The sequence below is a fragment of the Lytechinus variegatus genome, chromosome 1, assembly GCF_018143015.1.
Source record: "Lytechinus variegatus isolate NC3 chromosome 1, Lvar_3.0, whole genome shotgun sequence".
Classification (NCBI taxonomy): domain Eukaryota; kingdom Metazoa; phylum Echinodermata; class Echinoidea; order Temnopleuroida; family Toxopneustidae; genus Lytechinus; species Lytechinus variegatus.
Window position 1 is genome coordinate 52271477 of NC_054740.1, and position 16295 is coordinate 52287771.

At 36.5% G+C, this 16295-nt stretch overlaps 1 protein-coding gene across 2 annotated transcripts in view; it reads right to left on the bottom strand.

Annotated features, from left to right (window-relative positions):
• The window catches only part of LOC121416299 (DNA-binding protein SATB2-like), a 66685-nt gene that overhangs the window by 26986 nt on the left and 23404 nt on the right, over positions 1-16295 (bottom strand). Inside the window, exons 3-5 of one of the 2 annotated variants that reach the window (XM_041609843.1) lie at positions 13147-13359; positions 7518-7647; positions 4735-5032 (exon numbers count right to left, since the gene is read on the bottom strand). In XM_041609843.1, the coding sequence (XP_041465777.1) occupies positions 4735-5032; positions 7518-7647; positions 13147-13359 (641 nt within the window). The remainder of the gene's footprint in view (positions 1-4734; positions 5033-7517; positions 7648-13146; positions 13360-16295) is intronic. The other variant, XM_041609853.1, reaches the window with a different exon arrangement.

Sequence of the window (16295 nt, forward strand, 5' to 3'; positions counted from 1 at the left end):
AAAGACTATGACAAGAATGAAGATCCATACCTGGACTAATAATGTTGCTATCATGTATTTATTATATTTAAAGACGCGTGTGTTTATAAAGCACTTATCTATTTCACACTCTTTTTTACTTTTTTGGCTGAAATTCATATTTTTCCCTCTAAAAAACTACTTTTTGTTTCAAAGTTGAAAACAATGTGGTGGGTTTAGGGGTTATGCTTTGGGTCATCAATACATGACACCACCACAATGTCTGACTCATTCATTATTGGCCTGGGGCTGGTGGCTCAACTTGCCCCTATGCTCAACTTACCCCGCCTTCCCCTACATGTAGTGCCATCTATCTAGAAATATTCTATTCCGAGGCGCATTGTTTATCATTATTACCCCGGCTTTAGCTCGAGCTGCCTTCCAGCGCTCAGTGCATTCAAGGAATTAATCCTGCCAGGTACCCATTCACCTCACCTGGGTTGAGTGCAGCACAATGTGGATAAATTTCTTACTGAAGGAAATTACGCCATGGCTGGGATTCAAACCCACGACCCTCTGTTTTAAAGTCAGAAGACTCATCCACTGGGCCACAACGCTCCACCAATATACACCAGAGTGTAATGCTTACCTGAAGTCAGAAGCATTTAGCGATACAAACTGATGCAATTAAAAAGTCTACCTAACTTGTGAGCACAGAAAATTGATAAATATGCAAGCAGCACAGCAGTAGAAAAATGCTTGTAAAGCGCCTGCCCCTTATCGAGATCAATAGTGCTTGATAGTGCACTCTTCACCTCGGTCTTGGTCAGTCTTCCACAGCTCATAAACAAATTCCCAAAACCTGAATCCAAACTTTCCAAAAATTCAGTGGCATTTCATGGATTCGTTTGAGCCTGAACAAAGTCAGTGACCAAAAATGTTCGAGAACTTCATAAAAAGGAGACAAAATCATGAACAATGCCAGCAGGAACTTTTTTAGCTTCATGTAATAAAGGCAAATAATGATATGATATTAAGAGTATTGAAATGTCTAAACTTCAATTATAGTTGTAAATAATAATCTTCAGATTTCCTGAAATTCTTTCATTTCATGAAAATTTCCAAATGATACAGATTTCCAGGAATTCATGAAATTTCCTTTTAAGTGGAAACACTGACCCTCCTCCATATACTGTATGGAGTGACGAAGGTAAGACTTGTATACCTTGTTGCTTTTGTGAATAATTTTTGTAACAATATGTTAGAATTTATCACCCCCCCCCCTTTCAAGCACTTGAAAAAAATGTCATAAATAAAATCAGAATGGGTTGACAAATTACAATAGGAGCAATAATCGGTCAGCAAGAGGAGGAGATGCATAAGTATTTTCCACAATTTTCAATTAAATTTTGAACAGTTACGTATTAGCATAACAATTTTAGCAATAATAAAGTTGGAGCTCTATCAGATTGAAAAAAATTAAAATCTGCTCAAAATAAAGGAGGCTTTTGAAGGTCATTTTCGAAAAAGGCAAGGGTATAAATTAGTATTATAATAACAAGCTTTTGAAATTCTGAGTAGAAGTTTAAAATCCCAAAACGCTAGAAGAATTTGAAATTGTGGACTAAGGACAGACAACGATGAGGATGTAACATCACAGCACACTGTATTTTAAAGCAAATCTGCCTATTCGGGTCAGATGAGCTAAAAGATGCAATATCTCACATATCTTCCACGAGTAAACTTGGGATGTGTTTATCCGCCAATTTTTTACTCTAGAATCATGATCTGAAAATCATGATTCAAATCACGATTCTGCAGAATTACGATTGCATTTAGTTGAAATTGAATATAATCATAATTAGAATCACAAACATGAAACACGAAAAAAGGGGCGTTTGGAAAGACGTTTCTGCAGAATCACGTACGAAAATGTTCGAATAAACGATATCGTGATTTGAATCATGATTCTATGACCTCACTGTGTAAGGCTGTACTTTCGGTTTGACTTTTGCCAAGCTCAAGGCGCTCTATATGCTCATTGTATGTACATGATTATGTACTATGCATGCATTTCTTGTCATGTTCAAGTTCTGTGTTGGTCATTGCATCGTCCACTACTTTTCAATTTTTGGTAATGTCTTCAACTTCAAGATCTAGTAAATGAATGAACTGGACAGACAATGATCTCAGTTGTTGTTGAGTATACAGTATCAATATTAAATTGGATCTACCCTGATTCGCTGAAATTCATTTCCGAACACCATTTTGGATAAACAAGATGAATAGAAGCATATGGACCCTATATGAAGTAAACAAAATGAGGTATAGACTGAATTCCGGAAGCAAAAGATTTTTCGAGAACCGAAACACGTACAAAAAACTTCCTCAGTGAAACTGCGCACTAGTGATGTGCACTGGATTGGCCCGAATCTGAGGAGAAACAGCATCGGAATGAAGGTCATCTAAACGCTGATTCTGTGATATTGTGATTCATGTTTGTGTTTTGAATCATGATTCAAATCATGATTCTGGCTTGAGGTCGCATAAACGCAGCCCAAAGCAAGTGTGAGTATCAAAAAATGTCGAGTTCCATGGTAATTGCCCAACTCTTTGCTTGCTCTCTTTAGTATTGCTAAATTATTCTATGAAATGTACTGAAATCTGAAAAATTAATCATATGAAGCACGCAATTCTTTTGACATTGACTGTAAAGATACCCTGATCTTGACAATACCTATTCTATGCAACAGGTGCAAAAAGCATTTCATCAAACAAATAATTAGTAATTTTCACTGTTATACATGTAAGCTATTGAAATCCTTGGTTCTGATTGGCTCAGAACAAGTAAGTCGGTGGCAATCACTGACTACCAGTACAGTACATGTATTTGTTTCATGAAAATCAAGAAGTACAAAAATCTCTTCAAACTCTGGTGAAGTGATGAAGGTATCTAGAATGCATCTGAAAAACAAGACACATTGGCCTGTACATGTATTCTGAACTCAGGTTAAAATCAAACCCTGGTTTAAAGTTATGGAGAGCCAATTAGGGCACAAATCATTAACAGTACACATCCGATCAATTAACTCATTTGACACTCAAATTGTTCATACATGTAATTGTCAGGGAATGATAACTGAAGTATGCTGAATTATTTTTCTTCATTGTGAAAGCAACAGGAAACAAAATATTAAAGATAAGAGATATAAAATCTAAAGATTTATTAAATTATTTTTTGGCTCCCCATAATTTTAGCACAATAGACCTTGGTCTAAGTTAAACCTGACTTCAGATACGAGCCATTGGGTATCCGTTCACAAAATGGCGCATATGTCCTTTACACAGGAATAATAGCAAAGTCAGCATAGGTACACAATGAATACATACACTACTTCTTCCCCCACCCAAGGCCTGCCCCACCCCCATTAAAAAGGTCAAATGGGAGAGAGAAAAATGACCAAGAAATGTAATGAAGCAGCAATTAAAATCAGATAGAAAAAAATGATGCTGAGATGCATCCATTACCTAATCAATGCAAGATAAGAGGTAAAAATATTTATCAATAATTCAAGATTCTTTCTTTACATCCACATTTTTTGCTCTGTCCGCTCCCCCAATATGCAAACAAATATTAATGGAAAACATAGTTTGTTGTTGTTAATCTCCAACAATGTTTAATCTATAGTGTTTTATGGTTTACAAATCCCATTTTTGTCTACTAAAGCAAGACATATATTGATGAGTAAATAAATGTCAGAAGGCCTTGAAATATTAATGTCATTTTAGCAAGGGGATAACATCAAATTTATTTGTGAATGTGAATGAATTGTCTTTAATGAAATTCCATTAACAATAAGGCCCATAAGGAAATTTTATGAAGCACACTATCTTAGAAAAACAAAAATGAAATAAACTTTCAGAATTATGTGCCGTTAATGGCTGGTTCCCTTCAAAGAAAAAAAATGTGACTTATAAAAAAAAAACACCAACGAAACAAATGTTTTGGACATGATTGTTTAAAATATATCAATAGAAATTGAACTTGAAAAATGCCGGCAAGACACAGAACTGTGTTATATTGGGGTACTCAAGGATGAATATAATATGATTTGAACAGACTAATTATTAAACCATACAAACAAAACACTTTGAATTTCATCAAAGTCGGACAAGGAATAGCAAAGTGATGACACTAACATTTTGCATTATTTCAGTGAAATAGTTCCGTGCACGTCTACATGAATATGCAATGAGCAAGCTGATGATATCATATCCCCACTTATTCTTTTGTATTTTATTAAATGAAATGTTTCAGCCTCAAAAAATGGATTGACAACTAGATTTTGTGTAAGACAATCATTGTTGCAACTTATTTTGTTACAAGGGGGATATACATGTATCACACAAACCAATGAATGAAAGTATGAAATAATTATGATATCAGAAAATAACATATCAAAATTAAAGTGGAGACCTGACGTCAAGAGCCCACCTATTGCATAACCATGATGATGTAACTGTTTGCACAAAGTATTGCTATACTTTGAAATTCAATAAATCAGCAATTTGTCATTACATGTAGATCTGATGAAATTTATAACATTTTTCTTGGTGAATTTTACTCTTTACATAGTCATTTTCAGCCCAGAGTACCCCATTAATAATTGCAGGTTAACTCATGACGAAACAATGCAAAAGCCAAAAGGTGTTGAGGGAGGTGGAGCCACATTTACTGTTAAATATGTATGGAATGTAGTAAAGCATTTGGCTTACCTGAGAGAATGGGCATCCATGACTGACAAGAAGTGTAGGACCTCTCTTCTCCAAGACCTGCAGAAGCTTGATCCGTAGCTCCTGGACCGGGTGAGCAGTCCTGCCGAAGCCCTTGCCCTCACCGCCCTTCATCCTCCTTGCCATCATCCCGAATGGAAGATCTAGACCTCGCCGCAAGAAGAAGCTACTGCCAAGGTTGCCCAGGCTGAGGATACTGCTGCTGGCGTTGCCTCCGACCCTGCTGCTCCGGCTTTGGTCCTCTGGCGTTTGGTTCTGGCAGTTGGCACTTGTGGCGTCACTGAGAGAGAGTAGAGAACTTGTCCGTCTTGATCATTTCAACTAATGAGATGGATCGTTGGGTGCTAGCTAATATTTAGCATGCGGCTCTACAACACTATGGATGGATAGGGACTACGTAATAAGCAATGGCTGCCCAATTCATGTAAAACAGCAATTGATCTCCACTATAAAAGATCAATTTGCGTATGTACTCGAGTACGTGTACACTGTAATTATTGATCGCTAATTATTATCAAATGAAATTACAACAAAAGAGTAAAGACCAATACTAGAAACAAGTATCGTAGCAATGAATCTTAAGAAAATTAAAAAATTTCATGTACATGTAAGAACATGGAGTTTCAACAATCAGTAAATGTATGTCAAGCATGTATATACCTAGTACATTTATTCAATTGCTTAAATCAGAGGTCTGATGAGTAACTGACGTTCAATGGAAAAGCAAACAACTCAGTATGAATCTATCAAGGTATCAGGTCCCAGGATGAACAGTATGAGACAATTTGATGAGGTCCCTCTCCAAGGCAAACTCTCCTGTTTTTCTTAAAACAGCCTAGAGTTGTGACTAAACAGGACATCAGAACCCTTAATAAATACAAGTTCATTTGGCAGCGCAACTCATTGATCACTTTGACAGCTCCACATAATAGATGTGTCTTCTGATGCTGCAGAAAGGAATTGATTCTTGGTGGTTCCCTATGACGTGAGCGATACGTCTTCAGTCCTCACCTTGCTGATCATTGCCAACCACGTGGGCGATTATTCTATTCAGCAAGGGAGCATCGAAAAAACGGTCGTAATCCATTGTTAGTTTCTTACGGTTTATTTTACCCTGGCCAAAGAAACATATTGCATCATCAAGGAAAGTAGGAATGAAAGAAAAAAAAATCATAACTCCATCATGCCGCTTTTCTTTCATCTTGTTTACGCCGGAAGAAATTACTCGCTTTAAAGTTCGGCACTAATGCGATAATCCATCTGAACCCTAGCATTTGTTAATCTTCTTAAACTGTGAACGATGGATGGGAATATACTGACACTATCTCTCTCCTTTTCATCTCTTTCTGCTCCTCTTTGACTCTATCTCTCTCTCTCTCTCTTCCTCTCCTCTTTTTCTCTTTCTCCTCCCTTCGCTTCTCTCCCTCTATATCTCCTTGCCCCCTCCTCCCCCTCTTTTCATTTTCTCTCTCATTTTTTTCTCATTTTCTTTTTCTCATCATTTCTTGCTTTTTTCTGTATTTCCCCCTCCCTTTTTCTTTCCCTTCTCTTTGTATCTCTTCATTATATCTCACTCTCCTCTTCAAGTTTTGTTTTGGGGTTTTCTATCTCTATTTTCTCTTTTCAACTATTTTCCCTTAATAAATAATCCTGGACCCTCTCCCTTCTGCCTGTTCTTTCCAATGAATATCTCTTCCAGGTAGATATTTTCCCTATATCCATTTCTTGTGCTCATTTCCCTCTGAAGTCACTACTACAATACCACCCTCTCTCTCTCTCTCTTCTTTTGTACGAGATCTCAAGCTTTCCTCCAGGAGTCCAGATACATGAAGATATTTCCCAATCTCTCTCTTCACTCACTCTCTCCTTCTCCACGTACACATGCAGTGCACGCATCCCGACATCCACGACATCCTTCCTCAACTCCACCACCAACAAACCTTCCCCGAGACACAGAAACACAGAAATGGGCATCCCTTCGCACACGAGGAAAACAATCTCTTGTGACATCATCATGACCATCACGCAACAAGTAGAAGAGTGCATCCACTCCCCATCAATCACGCTCCCGGGATTCGGTGGGCATGTATCAGAATAGAACGTTAGTCTCCATAGTCACGTCAATCGCTAATCACTCTCATCTATCATACCATGCACGTGCCAGCAGATTTATGGATCAGCAGCCCTCTGCACTACCCAAACCATAACGCAGCTATTTTTTTCTGACAAAATCCCAACAAATCCTAGTTCTTGCTTTGTTTGTTTTACTCAATATTCGATTAAGATTCCTAACTAGGAACATTGTCAAGATTAAGACGCAACGTTGTGACGTGGCAGGAAATGTGGTCGATCATATTGCACGTCATTCGGTCTTACAGAACTCCCTAAAATATTATTATTATTACTAATTTCACCAGTTTTTAAGGAGATTATATTACAAAAAAAGAAATCTACAATTAATGGATAAAAAGTTCTCTGAAAGTGAGTTCCTTATAATAAAAATATATAACAATCATAAAGCACTTAATAAAGTGTTTCAAAGTACAGCATGCTTAAGACATACATAATTTTTTTTATACTACAGAGTATCAAAAATGTTTCAAACTTTGCTCCACTACAATACAATGCTAATCACAATATGTGTGAAAAATGTGCGAGTGTATGACGCAACTGGAAAACTTTCTTAATATTTCTTTTGTTTCCAATTGTATGCTGCATTGTTTTACCCAGAATTCATCAAACATGATACTTTTGATTGGACTCACCTTGTTAATACAGATATCTTGAGTGTGATGTGTGAGAGAAGATCTCCAAAGAGTTGTCCGACTGAGGATTGCTGATTGTCTGTAATTGACGAGAACGGTAAGGCCTTCCAATTCCGTACCTGAATAACACCTGTAGGCATGACAATCATAAGAAAAAAAAATAATAGGCATTTATATAGCGCCATCTATCTTGAAATATTCTATTCCGAGGCGTGTTATTATTACCCCGGCTTCAGCTCGAGCTGCCTTTCAGCGCTCATGCATTCAAGGAATTAATCCTGCCGGGTACCCCTTCACCTCACCTGGGTTGAGTGCAGCACAATGTGGATTAATTTCTTGCTGAAGGAAACTACGCCCTGGCTGGTATTTCTAAATAAAATCACTGTCAACTATGATGCCAATGAAACATTATTCTTGTTGCACCATTTACCTGCTTGTCATACATGTGTAGTGGATTTGTTTTCATGCAGGTATTTTATTTATGTGTGATAATCTTTGTAATTACTTCAATACTTTGAATAAAGCAGTGCAATCAAAAGATGTCTGTGTTGATCTTTACACAATTTGAAATGTGCATCCTCATTGTTAATATGAAAAATAGACATTCGAAATGGAGTGCACAAATAATCTTGGTGCCATTTGGCACCGCCCTTCTCTCTTTCTCTCAAATTCAAAATGCATTTTAACTTCACATCTTTTCATTTATTTATTCCTTCTTTATCAGTCACGTCTATTTGGAGCGTTGTGGCCCAGTGGATTAGTCTCCGGACTTTGAATGAAACAGAGGGTCGTGGGTTTGAATCCCAGCCATGGCGTAATTTCCTTTGGCAAGAAATTTATCAACATTGTGCTGCGCTCAACCAAGGTGAGGTGAATGGGTACCTGGCAGCTATTTATTCCTTGAAATGCATGTGCGCTGTAATCTTAGTAATTACGGCAGCCAAGCTATAGCTGGGGTAATAATATCAGAGTCCTTTGGAAGCGCATAGAGACATTATTCATAATTGTGATATGCGCTATACAAGAAATGTTTATTATCATTATTATTCATTTTTTTCATTCTTCACTCAAACACAATACAGGTACTCAATAATCATTGAAATGGCAACCATTTCCATTTCCACTTTTCCCTATATTGACTATTCTCCCATAAAACCTCCCTCCTTCTCCCTTCCTTTACTCGCTCCCTCCCTCCTATTATGAATTTATCATAAAGTCAAATTAAGCTAGATATTATTAAAAAAGAATTAGATTCACGATTTCACAAGGTTTTGTCATAAATAGCATTTATTGTGTATTTTTCTACGAAATTTCTCTTTAAAATGAATTGTAAAATGGCAAGGGTTCCTTTTCAGATTGAATACAGCTAATTTTCATCCCGGTCTATAATCACATCTCAAAATCAGCTGCTGCTTCAAGCAACACAACATTTTTTCCCCCAGTCATAGTGCATGCACTGCTGCATTATTCAGCATTTTAATCTCCAGTAAATTCACTGCATCTTGTTTACAAACAAACAGGCTGAATTAGTGACGTAAATAAATTCGATTCCAAGCCATGCATTAAAAAAAATATGAAAAGCACTTTATTTTGCTTTACTTGGTAGGTGCCTGATCCTTATCACCTTCTTTATGATGTATCATTTATTTCAATCATATACAAAAAGGACCAAAATAGAAACAGATTTCTAATTTATCTCCACATATCTTGCGATCTACCTTTATTAAAATCCTGACTACAGCCTTGATTTATTTTTTGTTGATATCTGTGTGTGTGGCCATATACAGCTATTATGAAAGGTTTTGTAATGATTGATAAATTAAACATTTTCATAACCTTATCTACAACAACAGGAATAAAATACCCCTTGAGCAAATGCAATTTACATGTACACACTCTACAAATGAAATAATCAAGAATAAGAAGCACAACATTCTGTTTTCTGGAGTATCTTGCAAACAAAAGTTTTCATGATGCAATAATTTGTTTTCAGTACAAAAATGGATACCGGTATTCTTTTTAATCAAGAATCAGTCTGCAAAAAAGGGGGACCTTCAGCACTCCATCTCTGTGGAACCATTTTATTTCAACAGCAACTTAAAGGGATGGTCCAGGCTAGAGATATTTATGTCTCAATAAATAGAATTAAATTCACAGAGCAAAATGCTGAAAATTTGATCACAATCGGGCACAAATAACAGTTATTGAATTTCAAAGATTTGCATTATTCCGGTGAAACAGTTCTAGGCATATCTTTATGAATATTCATTAGGTGGGCTGATGATGTTACATCCCCACTTGTTCTTTGTATTTTATTATATGAAATTAGGTTTATTAAAAAAAAATTCTACCAAGAGCTAAACAATTGAATTGACAACTGATTAAGTGCATTAGCTATTCATTGTCGCAAATTATTTCATCATAATGGAGACACACATCATTTATACATGTATGAAAAACGAAACATTTATTATTTTATGTAATATAAAGGGAAAGTGGGGATGTGACATCATCAGCCCACATAATGAATATTCATGACAATGTGCATATTACTATTTTCACAAAATATTGATAAACCTTAAAATTATATAACTTCGGTATTTGTTATCCAATTTTGATGAAATTTTCAGCATTTTGCTTTATCAATTTTACTCTATTTATTTAGATATAAATATTTTCAGCCCAGACCATCCCTTTAAGGAAAGCTACATGTTGGGGAGCCTCCCCACAAGGGATTGGAAAAACTAAACAGGTATTTAGAGAATATGAACAAAGCTCTTTTTGAAAGTTTGTCCAACAGCTCACCCCAGTCAAATCGCAAATCTTTTATATCTACATGAATAAAGCTTGTATGCAAACTTGCAGCACTAAAAAGCCATTTGCTTAATGTCTCTCTCTGCCCTTTCCCCCAAAAAACTTAGAAGCAACATTAAAGGCACTAAAAAAATACATCACAAACTGTCAGAATCAGTTGGTATATATCATCACTTCTTATCATTGATATACATTATCATTGATATGAAGTTTAGAATGAAATTTATTCAAGTACAGCAAGTGTTAAGTGCAAGTTTTATCATGTTTGGATATGTCATGAAAAAACAAATATATTCCAATTTTGTGATTTTGTGATTATAAACCAAACACAAATCTTCATGAAACAAAACCAACCGATTTAATAGTATTTCCATTATTACAATATTTGACAACATTTACAACAGGGTTGAACTAAATTAGAATATCAATTCAAGTAGACAGGAGGGTAAATTTTTTAACCTCTGTATTTCCCTGGACCATGGTTTTTCCATGGTATTTTACTAAAAAAAGTGATGAATAAAATTTCAAAGAGTGTGTCTTTGTGAAAAACATAAGTCGACACTCTCTCCCCAATTTGGTGACACTAAACAATCCTAGAAAGCTGACAGGAATCAAACAACTTAATCCCTTCACCAAGGATAGCAAAACTGTGCATCAACACGCATACTGTACTACGAGAGCGAGATCGCCATCGCACAGTAGTGAAACTGGAGATTAATCCTGCAGGGTCCTAGGCTGTCTTTAAACTTCCACAAACCTTTTAATAATTCACAGGCTCCTGCCTCTGTGGGCTTTAATCCTCTATGTGCAAAGTCAACAGGGCTTTTTAATCCTTGCCAGCATGAAAGACAGGCTTCTGCACGCTCCCCAGTAATCCCTCCCAATCTACAATTGCTAATCCCTAATCTAAAATTCCATCTCTGAAGTCGACTTTGTGCCAGGCATATATATTGTATGATGAGTTACATGAAGGGTCTCTATTAAAGCATGTATATAGTTCTTCAAAAAAATATTTGTGGCTCAAAGGTACACTCTAAAAAATGAAGTGCTAATTTAGCTCTTAAAGAGCGAGTATAGTGACTGCACTTCGGAGTGCTGATTTGTCTAGTTCAAATTTAAGAGCTAAATTAGCACTTCATTTTTTAGAGTGTGTATCTTAATGATGTAGATTTTAGTATGGGAATAGTAAATCAATATTGATGGAAGTTGGAATGGGGATGAATACACGTACAGACGTAGCAAAATGAATGATCCTTTAAAAATAATATATTGAAAAGATACTAGAAAACAAGTCATACATATAATGTAATTTGGAATGTATAAGACTGTATATATAATGTGAAAATACCTACACTGGTATATGAATTGTAATTGTATACTGCTCAAAATAATTGACTTATCAATTTATCAATAATTATAATGCAAACCAATTAACACATTCGGGTGAAGGGAGTCAGGACCATGTTTTCGAAAGTGATTAAGTTTGCTCTCTTCTACTAACTATGACTTCAATCTGATGCACTGGGTAGAATGCTGATTGTAATGTATTTTTTTTAATCTGATATCATTTTGCTAAATGTATATGAGCGCTGACTTCAACATATGACTGAGGAATAAATTATAGGACTGTCAAGCACTTTGCAGGATATATATGGATGTACATGTATACATTGATACACCCACTGGTGGAATTCAGCACCCGATGTCAAAAGCGTGCCTTCATTGTTAAAGCTTTTCTCAATATCAGCATAATTAACGCATAAAATCTGCATTAACTATGGTTTCAAACCATGGATTCAACTTTTTGCGAGTTCAGGCAATAAAACCAAGCTGTGGTTACTAGGGAAATGGGAATGTAATGGTAAATGAAAGAAATAAAGTGGTGCTAATTAGTAAATGAACTCAACCAAAAAAATGCACTCCTTCATGTGTTGAATGCAGACAACACTACAACATTCGGTGAGCCCATAGAAACAAACTTGATGTAATATTTTATCACCTGACTACAATATTACATATCTAAAAGATGGCAGAAATTGATCACTTTTATATGTCAATTTTCTAGTGGGGCTCACTAACTATTTTCCACCAATGTTTGTGTAAAGTGGCAATGAGAATAATGACGTATATACTAGTCATAGATGAAAAAAGATTTGACCAAGAAGCAACTTCTGAAGGTCATTCCAGAAGTAATATCTACAGGATCGGTCATTATCATGGAAAAAGGGAGACCAGCAATCTAATATACATGTACATGTAGCTTTGATGAATTGTGGTAAAACATATAAGAAATATTTTGGGTTGTAATATTGAGAGCAGAAACATCAATGTCTGAAAGTATGGTATCTGATATCAAAATTTTGCATTAGACTTTTGTTACATGTACATCAATCTCATTAAACCTTGTCAAGAAGTGTTTGGTTGGTTTGTCTTTAATATCAAACAGTCAGATTCTTTTTTTTTTGTTAAACAACAACATGATTAAAATATGAACCTAGCAATGGTTGGTTAAAACAAAATTGCATGCAAAATGAATTGGGATTTCTTTAACCAACAGTTGGCATGGTTGGTTCAATGTAAATGGTAGAGTTCTTTTTTTTTTAGCCTGGGGTTGGTTTGAACAAAATCTGAGAGCATATTGCTGTGTTGCACTAACAACGTGATGGCCTAAGGCTTTTTTTATCACGTGCTTGCTTTATTATTAATATATCAATTATTATTAAAACAACATTTCTTTTTTCTTCATATACATGTATTAGCAAATCAATAATATCTCACAGTATCAAGACAAATTTGAATATAAGCAGTTAGATACCTGTTGCATTTTTGGCCCTTTCCGGTGGATAATCGAGCTTTGATAAGGCTACCCTGACGAGATCTCTGAGTTGTAATGTTGATGGCACAATGGCATATCCCTCCTTCCTCTTCTCCTCCACCTCCTCCTCGCCCTTCTTTGCGTCCCCGCCTTCTTTACCAGGTGGGGTGTCGAGGAGCTCTACGATGCAGTGGACCGGAAGCATCTTACCTCCTATAGATATAAACAAAGAGAAATGAAAAGATGGCACTGTGAAATTTGGCAGTTGCTTCAGGAGGGATGATCGAGATCAAGATGCAATCGCCATCTTTAACAGTCACTTAAAAAAAAAGAACACCTCAATCCAGATGACAAAAGATGCATGGGAGCTATAAAAGAACCATACATGTTCTGCAGAGAGCCATAAATCACGCTGTTCTATCAAGGAACTCTTGGGATTTTACAATTGGCATACATCATGTAGGAATGCAATATAAGTAAAATCAAATACAATATTAAAAGGTTTCATACTGGAAATCAAAACAACGTGCAAGAGTGTCTTCAGATGACACTACGAGAGTACATGTGGTTCGCAGACGAAAGACCAATGACTCTTTCCTGGGCGCACAATCAAGTAACTGTACATGTATTCACGAAGAATAAAGACCAATGACTCTTTCCTGGATGCACGGCAAGAAAACTCATTGAGTAAACTAAACTGTATGTGTAAAGAGGGCTTATTGATATATACTGAGAGCCATTATCTCAAAGATGGTTAAGGGAATATCTTCCTGATATCACTCACAAAGAATTCTATTCACTGCCGACCTCATAAACAAAGAAACAGTTAGAGATAATCCACAAAGACCTTTCTATGGACACAAAGGGGATTAATGTGGGATTATCCTAACTAGTGGCAGCTAAAGAGGGAGGAATGAACCCTCAGATGGGGATTAAGATTCCAAATGTAGGTATAAAGAGTGGAGGAAATTTGTTCGCGCTTTTCAATTTGCAGCTTTATTTCCTTGTCTGTTTGTCCAGAATGGAAAGGTGAATGAATTTATTCATAACTTTATTTCTGATAAAGGCCATATATGATTTTTCTTATTTGTAATCATTAGAGAATCTAACTCCTTCACAGCTTCATTATATATACTTTCATGATTGGATCAGCTTGTTATCCAATTCAAAATTTTCAGTGAGCATGTAGGCCTATTGTAAAAGACATGTTCCTTAAAAAACCAAGCAGATAATGTATGGTCAATATTAACTGTAGAACTAAAAAAGAGATTGTACATGTATTATGCCAATTGTTTATTTTTATAAACCTCCACTCGAATTTCACTGGGAAATACAAATAAGTTCCAAGACCAGGCAATAACATGGAAAAGAAGGAGCGAATAAAGAGTACCTAGGTAGAATAATAATAATGTTTTATTTACCCAGGGTAGCCACTTCAGTTAGGAAACTGCTCTACCAGCGGGCCCTGCATAAGATTATATGTTATTATTACCCTTCTCCAATCTAAATGCTGAGCACCTAGCAAGAAGCCCTTCTGCCAGAAGGTCCCATTTTTATAAGTCTTTGGTATGACTCGGGCGAGGATCGAACCCACGACCTCGCGTTCATGAGGCGGACGCTCTACCACTGAGCCACCATGTCCGGTTACAGGCCAGGTATGCATGCATGTGCAACATACATACGTACACGTTTATCTACTGTACATGCATGCACGATAAACACAACAAAAATCATGTGATTTAAACTTGTTCTTTGTGGTAAACATACAAACAAGGCAATCCAATGTTTTATGTGGAGCATTGAGCCTTTTGAGCATACCAGCATTTCCAAACATAGACACCGTTCTCACTAGCATCTAAAAACTAATTTAGTAGAAACTAGTTAAACGTGTATTAATGAGAACAGTCGAAGCGGTCCTGGAAGCAATCTTCCAAACCGGTTCAGAAAACCACCTTGCGAGGTAGTTTTGAAGATCGCTTTGCCTCATAAAACTGGTTTTAGCGTCAAGACAACTGTTCTTCGGGGCGCAATCTTCGCGCATTTCGAGCGTGCTACTCCACACACTGTATGTGGAATCCCTACCCGGCGGTTTCAAATTTTGCACGAAACATGTCACTCCACTGAGTGTGTTCCCATAGCAACAAGACTGCTTCACATGAAGTGGTTTTGAAAAACACTTTCGGGTGATCAAATGGGAATGCTAGCTAGCAAAGCGATCCTCCAAACTGGTTTGCTGAACCGGTTTCCAGTAAACCAGTTTTAGAAAGTATAATGAGAATGATGCCAAATATGCCCACTTTAGAGTCAAGCTACATACATCAATGATAACATTTTTTCACACAATTCGAAATCATGTAATTCAGTGTTTGTTTATTTAGTTCTTTTTTTTAAGAAAAGAAGTGAAAATCTTGTTGTGACATGTAATTCAAAAATCAAAGGAAGCCTATTCATCATTTTTCAATTCAATTAATTTATCAGAATGATGATATATTCTGCTTCTAGCTTGGGTGATTTCCTGAAGATTCGGTGATACATGTAGATGGAATCCAGCAATATATGCCTACAATACATACTGTACATCACATCACATTTTGCTTCTTGTGGCTGAAATTGCAAAAGATATCAAGTCTGTCACAAAAATGGGCAAAATGACTGCAAAGCCGATAAATGACGCACTGCAATCCCAACTTAAGAGAGAGCTCAATGAGACAAAAGTAACACCAATTTATTCAAGATTTCCCTTACAAATCACACTCTATCCATCAAAGACTTTTCCCATGGTGCAATGGGAGCCGAGCCTGCCTAAATACCCCTTACCAACTGTCAATTCAGCTCAGGGTTTACAAGCCACTGAGGATGGTCTTATCCCACAAAGTGCATTACACACCGAAGGTGGTTTCAGACCGCCTCGAAGTTCGTCAGTTCCAGGTATTCTCTGATCGGGAAATTTACCCCGATCAGAAAATACCAGGTATTTTGGTAATGTGAAAGCAAACTACGGGATATTTCCCCAAAAGAAAATACCCGCTAAATAGTAGGTACTTGGCGAAATTACGAGAACTTTCGCGGGGATTTTTCCAAGGTCGCAGGTATTTCGGCAATGTGAAAGCAAATTACGGGAACTTTTAGCCCAGCGTGTCGTTGGGCGC